Raw genomic sequence first — 9,234 nt, forward strand, 5'->3', positions numbered from 1 at the left:
CATACCGCATTTCTCTTCCCACAGTGCTGTTCTGAGGAGTTTCAGTGCAGTCCAAATAGCTTCAGAGATGGTAATTTAGGGAACTGCAGAAGAAATCTAACAGCCAGGTCAATTCAAGTTCAATACCATTGTGTTACTGATAGCGGTGATAAAATATTACTTTCAAGAATCTTAACCATAACGATAAAGTTTGGATTGTAAAGACTTGCCTTATATTTCCTTTTCTATTTATGATTTTTCCTTTCTATTTTTAATGAAGTACTAATTTGAAAGTTGAAAAAAAAGTAAACTGACATTTACGTAGAGAAACACGAACATGAAACAATTCGCCACCCCCACAACAAGAAAAAATAGGGAAAATCCTTTTTTGAAAGTCCTTTCATTCATTGACTGTGACTGGCAGACATGGACAATTGATTACCATGAGCCCAAATGTACTGATAAGGCTAATAGCAGATCTCCTGTAGGTTGAAGTGGTGTAGCCTCAGGAGATATCAGGTTACATACAGCACAGGTTGATCATGTGCAGCTCTCTTGGACATTCTCACTTTGCTTCATAGGTCTGACATCATTGGGTCCCAAAGTGCAGGGCCCCTTCCCAGATATTCTTCCTCCATCTGGATCCCCCATTAATCACCCAGGAGTTCCCATCAATGTATTTCTTTAACACTGCTTTTACTGCTTTTTTTTAGACTCTTCTTCTCATCTGATAAGATGCCTACACTTGATGAGAAGCCCACACTAATGGTATTTGAAAAGCATGGAAAAGCACACCAAATCATAAAACTCACACTCATACTGATCCACCAAGTCACTAAATATTCCTTTCCGTTGCTTTAATTGGTTGTTTTTTGTTCAAATGTACAGTATATAATTTCCCACACCCGAAGAAGGTACCACAGCCGAAACGGCTTTCTTCTCTTTTCGGCATGGAATAAACCTATTACTTGCGCCTTAACTTCCCTATGAATGTCCTCAATCATTTATGAACAAAAAAGTCTCAATAACCCTGTAGATTGTCATTCCTGAGTACCAGGGATGTCCAGCACCCAATAAAAAAAATAGATTTTATTATATGATGAGTATTTTCCACAGTGAGTAAATTTTAGACTATTAACCTACTTTTGCTCTAAAAAAAGAACCTAATTTGTACATTCAAGCAAACAAACTCTGTTTCTCCGTCTTTTATTTTGTCATGCTAGGGATTCACACAGGATCTCAGCAATTAGGGCTGCATAGAGGAAAGAGTTAAGATACAATGTGATTATCCAGATCTTGTGATCCTGCCTCCCAGCATGAATTAACTCTCTTCATGTGCAGTGAGCAGGCTTACTTCACAGAGTCGAATGCAGAAGAAAAGCTACATATACTTTGAAAGCAGCTTCTTTGTGGATTGTCATTAAACCAGGTGAGTTGAATGAGAAAGAGTAGTATGTGATGAGACTAGCTGTACCAGGAGAATTGTAATTTATCTTTAAAATATATTGTTTTAAACCAATGTTTAAATAACTTCCAATCATTGCTTCAGCTGGGGTTGTAACAAACTGCTAGTATGTCTTGCTGCTTTTATGTTCACCCTTCTTAAAGAGTTCAGTTCATCCAAAATAACACACACATCTACATTAAAGAAATACAATAAAAAATGAAAACATGAAATGATAAAACACAAATTGCTTGGAATAAGATTAAATCAGATTTTATTGTTTGAGGACCCTAACAAAAGAGTACTTAACTTTCTATTGAGAGGTGGATATAAGCCCTTGAATGCTGTAAGCTTATTTTGGTGTCTTGAGTCTTTCTAGACTTAGTGATCTTTTAGGTTTTTTAGTAATATTCATTGTTAACAACACCAAAATTGTTACATGTAAAACAAATAAAAACAAACACCTCAATGCTTAACATTTATTTTTATGGTTTTGTATAATATAACAAACTACAAACCTCAAAGGTACCTAGAAATAATTTCACATATTAATGGGTTTGGTATTATTCTAGAATCATTCCAACAGCTTCTCAGCTGTCTTCAGAGTCTTGGCTCTCCACCCAAAAATACAGGACTTCCATACTAATTTACTTAAGATCACGACCAGTACTCTAAACACAACTTCTGCCTTAAATGAGAGACATTTTTTTTATAGTACAACGTTTAATTTAAGCTCATGTAACCACATTCAAGAATAAGTGGAGTACAAGTTGAAATAACATGCTTCCTCTGCATTCCCAATACAAGTTGGCGAAACACACTCTTCACTGAGGGATCTGATATCCTAGGTGTTACAAAATGAGTATTACTGTAGGTCAACACCTCAGTAAATATAAGAAAGAGCTACCAGGGACAAAACCTAAATCTTTATTAAAGTTCAGTGAAACCAACCAACCAACTCAATATAGAGCTGCAGCTCTACATTGCTGTGTAGCGTAATATAGTGTATTATACGTCTATAGTGTAGCGACATGGATTAAAGTACCGACACACGAACCCCCTTGGTGTTTTTATGGGGAAACGTAGAAGCAGGCTGAGGCCAGACCAACCCCTGAAATGTTTAGCCTTTCCAAGATCAGAAACATACATAACTTTCTCCCCTTCCCGCTTCCCCTGCTACTCGGGCCCTAAGCGAACCGGCTGATCAGTATGATCTGGACGCATTTTCAACGCGTAAACTGACACAGCAGCAGCCGATTTGATTTTATCTACTTTGTAATTTTCCTTGCCGTTTACCAATGAAACCAAAAACAGACAACTGCTGTTCTGCGTTAACATCTTTTATCGTCAGAAATCAGTTTGAGGGAAGCTGATGCTGAGTTCTCTAACTTCTTTGTGAAGAATGATAAACCTTATTCACAGGAGCTCTCTCCCAGCATCTGGATTATTCCCATTACGCCTCCTAGCGGATTAACGAGGTATTAATACTCCAGATTCAACTGGTCCGTTCTGTTACATTAAGTACATTGACGATACCAATATATACTCAGCTTTCCTTCTAACCACTCTTGTTACTAAACTAATACAAGTCACAGATATTATAGGGACAAAACCTTGAACTGAGCACCTATTTCAAATTTATCTAGAACCTTAAACATGCCCATAAAAACAGTTTATGAGTTTGTTACTTTTAGTTGGAAGATTCTAGAAGACACTTTGGCAATAAACCAAGGGTGTTAAACTCTAGCCTCTAGTTGGGTATAGCCAAGACCTCAATTGTTTGCTTGCTAATCTGCACAACCTTCAAAAATGTCAGGAAGGAAAATGTCTGTATGTACTGAAGCAAAGGAGGACATAGGTGATCACTTAAAAATGTTTCATGCTGCCCTCAATGCCTTGTGTCTGACAGCCCAGTCACAGCACCATACTTTCAATCTTCTCCACTTTTCCAGTACATTAGGCTCCTGCCCACATCTATCAGGACTCCTACATGTTGGGTTGTCGGCGGCTGTCCTTTGCTTACCAGAACCTGGTGGAGATTCCATGCAGCACCATTCTCCAGTATCAGGATACTCTGGAAGTGCTGGACCTCAGCTACAATCTGCTGGAGGAGTATCCTTTGGAAGGCTGGTAGCGGATGAATCTCTGCTGTCCAATAAGGGTTTCATAGTAAATAGTAAAGTGTTGTGGGGGAGCCTATCCCAGCAGGCAATGGGTGGGTGCCAGGGGGGATACAGTCTGGACAGGACGAAAGTCCATTGCAGGACACAGACACAGACGCAGGACACACACACACGCACCCACGTATGCACACACACACCAGGGCTAATTTTCACAGAAAGTTAATCTACCAATTAACTACCAGTATATCTGTGGACTGTGGGGGAAAACAAGAGCACCAGGAGGAAACTCAGATGAACATGGGGAGATCATGCAAACTCTGTGCAGATAGCACCCCAGGTCCAGAATTAATGCTAACCATTTCTCACCATGCAGCCCCAGTTTAACTTTGATACTAAGTAAAGAAAATGCATTTCTAAAACTGTAAATAATGCATATCAATGTTTCTATAACTATTTTTATAACTTTGTTCACAAAATGGAAAGTCAGACTTTTGCCTGTAAATCCATCAGAGCTACAAAAAGGTAATCACAATTAGAAATTTCACTTCATGTGAAAATTTTAAACTCATTTCCATATAAAGGAGGTAAAAAACATAACATTCTATAACCCGAGGGCTCTGGTGTTTTGCATAAATGGATGGAGAGAAAAGAGCTTCTACTGCAAAATTCCTCCTATAATTTTAACTTTGTTGTTCATAATTATGTAAAGAAATGAACATGTCTACACTTGTGTCTATTATCTGTTGTTTTTTTTGCTACTTCTGTTCTTCTGCTAGTAATGTTTTGTAAACTGCTTTGATAGTTTTCTGATTGGGAAGTCAACCCCAGACAAAAAAAGCTCTAAGGACAAGAGAGGTTAAAATTGTGTTAGAAAACATCACTGACATTTCATAAACTGTGTACGTTGTTACTGTTCCTTAATTCAAACACCACTGGAGCCCAGCTGTTCTGGGGGAACTGGAGAAACTCACCACCCTGATTCTGGACTGCAACAACTACACCTCTCATGTGAAGTTCCCTTATATGCCCAGCATCACCACAGTGTGGATCAATAAGAACAGGATCAAGAACCTGCCCATTTTTGTAGAAGAACTTAGGAGGAAATTTCCAAACATCAGGTAAAAACATGGAATTACTGCTGTTTATGTATTTTCTGTTTACAATGTAATATGTGCAATATGTAATATGTTTATTGGGAATGGAAAATGTAAAGAAAACCACATTGTTTATGAGGTAAATGAGGTAAGTGTACAAATTAAACTAAGTATAGCATATCATTATACTGTAATTCTTCAGGTGGGGATCTGCGTCTGCATAATTAAAAGCTATTAAAGGTTTTGGCTGTTATTCAATCCAGTATGACAAATGTTTTTTTTTTTTCAGGTTTCTCAGTATGATGAACAATGAAGCAGCGCCAAGCTATTTTAATGGAGGGAGTCTAACCCAGTATCTGGATTACAGGTATAAGTAGTCAAACGTTTGCCACCATATCCTTTACAGTTTGGATGGGTATATACAGTAGTAGATCTACAGAGCTCTACAGCCACTATCCGAACCTTTTTAAAGTGGATAGACCATTGTCGATTTCCAAAAGCAGACTGGCACGTTTTGATCTTTTTTTTTTTTACTCTTTGCTATATCTGAAAATTTCATATAATAAAGAAAATCTGCACCCCATGAACATTTGCAATGTGCACATCTTAAGTTATGTGAAATTCTAATGCATTATCTCAATAATTATATGAGTAAAGGATAGCCGGGCTTGGGTGTGTACATTTGTTTATTGAATAACTTCATGAGATGGCTGGATGCTACCATAGCAGTTTTAGCCTTAAGTGTGATTTCACATCACACTGCATTAGCTTTGTGGAAATTTTACAGGTGGACCATACCATCCTTTAGTTTTAATAAAATTAGTCACTATCTAGTCTCAGGTTTAATTTATTTTGATGTGAATATCATCCCTGGTTCTGTGCATATGTGGACTTTGAATAGCTTGTGCAGAATTCTTCCTGATTCAGTGGTGACAGAGCTTTCACATACCGTAGCTCATATATGAATTATGACATTCATTTATTTTTAGAGCTAATCGGGTGAACTGGGGTATTAAAAGCAACAATAAAGTTCCGTAAACTATACTGTAAGAAACGGACTGCTAATGTTTTAGCACACGCTACAAGAGTTATTCTGAACTAAAATTAGGAAATGCATGTCAACTTGAAATGAACTTTTGAAAAACATACGATTTTAGAAGCATAAGGGAAGGACTTGCATTTAACATACCTTCCTTGGACTTTTTGACAACGATCCATTGACAAATGTCTCTTAAAGGCAGTACGTCATCAGCCAGCTCCCACGACTGGAGGTTCTAGATGACAAGGAAGTTCTGAAGGAGGAGCGGGATGCAGCTAAGCGGACCTACAAGATACAGGAAAGGAGGGATACGTACAGGAAGAAACGAGAACTGAACAAGGGAAATATGACAAGCAGTTAATTCGATTAACCTTTTTAATGTTTTTTTTAAATTCTCCTCAACAGCCAAGCTGCCCTGCAAATAAAACAAAAATATTTGTAATGTATATGTACTTTAGAAAACACTGTATCGTTATCATGGGAAAATGCCATAATCTTTTAAAATCTCAAGTTAGTTCAGTGCCTCCCTGTGGTGAACATACAAGTGCTCTACAACACACACAAAACCATATTTTCTGTATTCACATCTTTCAAGAACATATATATGAAAGGTCTGAGGACCTTGAGAAAATAAAATTTGTAACGTTTGTAAGCAACTGTCCGTATCTTCCCCTCAGCAGCAATTGAAGCCAGAAGTAACTTGGTTGTAAGCAGATTTCCGTCACAATATGGCCAACAAACAGTGTTTGCTGACATTAACATTGATACTCCTGACCAATGTTCTGTCCACGTCTTCACACTTGAGCCTGGACAACTGGTAATTCCCCACCCACATATAAGCTTTGCTCACTACCTGAAATACCTAAACACAAGCATGCAGGGCTGAAAAGGTAACTGGCTTTCAGTAATGAACTGGGTGCACGGAACATGTTCTCCCCAGTGCCAGTAAGTCCTGTTTCAACCTGGTACTGAGTGATAGCAGAATAGTTACCTGATACCTCACCATGGCTGCTCTTCATGGGATTGTTGAAGGTGGTGACTGCATTGCAAAGTGGCAAATATGATTAAAGTACTGACCTATGGTCATGAGAAACATAATGCTTATGGATTATTATGGTGTTTGATTGAGATAGTCTTAAAGAACAGTTGCAAACAATCGATGGGAGTAATCTGTTTTAATTGTCTCTCTGTTTGTATTTGTTCCCTCTAGTTGCTGTGTTCCCAATGTTTCAGGTCATTTGTGTTACTAAACTGAGAATGGCATGTGGACTGTATGTGGGGGTGGTGACTCACTCTGTACCCGTTAGGTGTATTGTAAGCAAGGCAGGACAAGGGACCTGCTGTGTGGAGTTCTGAGAAGGTAGTCCTACTGGGCACAATTGATGGAGCTGTGAAGCCGTTACCTGACTATTATACTATAACTACACAGTGGATCAATTTTTTAATCGCATCATCCAATTCAGGGTCGTGGGGAAGCTGGAGCTTAAGCCAGCAAGCAAAAGACACCCTGGATGACATGCCACTCCATTCAAGGGCACACACAGACACACTCACACCAGGGCCAGTTTTCCCATAAGCCCATTAACCCAGCAGTATGTCTTTGGACTGTGGTAGGAAACTGGACCACCTGGTGAAAACCCACATGTACATGGGGAGAACATAAAAACTCACTGCAGATAGCACCCCAGTTTGGAATTAAACACAGGACAAGCACTGTGAGGCTACTATACTATACTAATACTATCGACTGTGCCACCCTAGCTACAGTATATTGTGAATAACAGAATACAAGCATTTTTCCTATAAAGTGGTATTCACTATAATTTTGGATTCCAAAAGAAAATTACCCAGAATGTAACCACAAAGTGACCAGTTGCATGTGGGGCAACAGGTGTTGGGGACTATGTTGACTTTAAGTTTGCAAATAGTGGCCAGCATCTTTACCAGGGGTGCATCTTCTTTGAGCTTCCATTCAAAGGTCTTCAAGCACAAATAGTGTGGCATGTGCCAGTCAACAAGGAGTGAAGGACACACTCTTTTTGGTCAGACTCCAGAGAAGTGAGGGAAGGCATATTGAGGTGTTGGTGCTTAGCCAGTGCAGAATGGATTTGGGGTAATGGGAGGCAGGAATAGAACAAAGGAGAGACAGAGCTTGATGACACCTGGTCATTTGCATGCAGGCAGACTGTTAATTGGCCCCAAGATGTCCTGATGTCCTGAAGCGCAAGATGCCCTGTTGGAAGGACATCACAAGGACACAACCACTCCTGGCCAGAAAATGGCTATATAGGCCTCAGTCAGACTCAAAAACAGGATGTTGGGCAAAGGAGAATATTGGGGAATATACACAGGAGACACAGGAGAGGACTTAAACATCATTGGGGGATTCTACAGCGAGCAGTAGAGGAAGGCTCCAGCATCATCTTCTTCATCTCCTACACAATATTGGAACAGGGAGGTGCATAAGGGACCACATTGCTCAAAGGACTATAGTTTTGTGCAACTGTGGCAGAAGGAGGCACTATATGAAGCTGGTTTCAGGAGAATAACTCTACTGGATGCTTTCTTTGGGACAATGGTTTTTGGAAACTGATATGCATGGGGTTCTTTCTGGTCTGTGGGTGTGTGGCACCTGTGGACAATTTGTGTTGTGTTCTATGCCAGGTAGGCAGTAATAGATATTGTAACTGCTAGAGAATAAGAAGGGCAATTATGAGTTCTAAAATAACTGTCTTGTCTGGTCTGTGGGTGCACTAGTGTTTCTGGGATATATACAGAACCTGTTGTGTGGGAGAAATGGGTCCTGGCAACCTTACAATTGCTAGGGCGCATAGTAGTTCCTGCATTTTAGCGTCGCTATCATGACATAACTTTACCAAAATTAAAAGATTACAAGTAAAGAAGCAACTGGATGATGACATTCTGTAGCACACAACTGACATTCAAGTAATTCTAGGGGATTTCTGTAAATGATTACACAAAAATTTAGATGGCATACATACCAATTTTATGTTTCAGTGCCTTTTGAGTTCAGAACTAATACTTATTTGAATTCCACCTCAATAAATAAAGTAATAGATTTTGAAGCTTTACACACCTTTAACAGTAAAAAATACGGCGTTTTGGAACAACTCAAGCGATCAGAATTAAAATTGTACTCCAGACCCTCAACAGCAGAGGGCAACCATACACCGCAAACTCATTCTCAGATAGATGAGTAGTACTTTCCTGATTGATGTTACTTCGCATATTGTAGGATTTATTTTAATTTTAATTGCATAGTAGGACGGATTATATGCTCTCCAGTTGACCCTTATCGAGTGCATTTTTCTCATGACTGTCAGCGTCCCATCATGCCATTTTGACCCCCGAAGACGTCTGGGAAATAATATTCTCCGATGACAACAGCCAAGTTCATAACCGCCTGATAGCACAGGGAATCATAGCGATTATTGCCAGGAGTACCAGCAATACGCTTGAACGTTATATATTGCATATGGAAATAACATTTTTAAATTTGCCTTCAAACAGTTTGTAGTAAATGGATTAAACAAA

The 9,234-nt window shown here is 39.1% G+C and overlaps 1 protein-coding gene across 2 annotated transcripts; it reads left to right on the top strand.

Annotated features, from left to right (window-relative positions):
- Positions 1–1,198: 1,198 nt before the first annotated feature.
- LOC102686263 (leucine-rich melanocyte differentiation-associated protein) lies at positions 1,199–7,374 on the top strand. 2 transcript variants are annotated; one of them, XM_015344817.2, is made up of 5 exons: positions 1,199–1,408; positions 3,376–3,535; positions 4,485–4,664; positions 4,930–5,007; positions 5,878–7,374. In XM_015344817.2, exons 2-5 carry the CDS (start codon positions 3,414–3,416, stop codon positions 6,038–6,040), a joined length of 543 nt encoding a protein of 180 aa, XP_015200303.1. In that variant the 5' UTR covers positions 1,199–1,408; positions 3,376–3,413; the 3' UTR covers positions 6,041–7,374. The 2 variants fall into 2 exon arrangements, with proteins under 2 accessions (XP_015200303.1, XP_015200300.1); XM_015344814.2 differs by having other exon boundaries at positions 1,200–1,408; positions 4,482–4,664.
- The last annotated feature ends 1,860 nt before the right edge of the window (positions 7,375–9,234 follow it).

The sequence above is a fragment of the Lepisosteus oculatus genome, chromosome 1 (genome assembly GCF_040954835.1).
Source record: "Lepisosteus oculatus isolate fLepOcu1 chromosome 1, fLepOcu1.hap2, whole genome shotgun sequence".
NCBI lineage: Eukaryota > Metazoa > Chordata > Actinopteri > Semionotiformes > Lepisosteidae > Lepisosteus > Lepisosteus oculatus.

Coding starts and splice junctions, on each gene's coding strand:
- LOC102686263 (XM_015344814.2), top strand. CDS start 3,414: ATGTTGGGTTGTCGGCGGCTGTCCTTTGCTTACCAGAACCTGGTGGAG. Junction 3,536..4,481: donor AGCTACAATCTGCTGGAGGA/GTATCCTTTGGA, acceptor CAAACACCACTG/GAGCCCAGCTGTTCTGGGGG. Junction 5,008..5,877: donor ACCCAGTATCTGGATTACAG/GTATAAGTAGTC, acceptor TGTCTCTTAAAG/GCAGTACGTCATCAGCCAGC.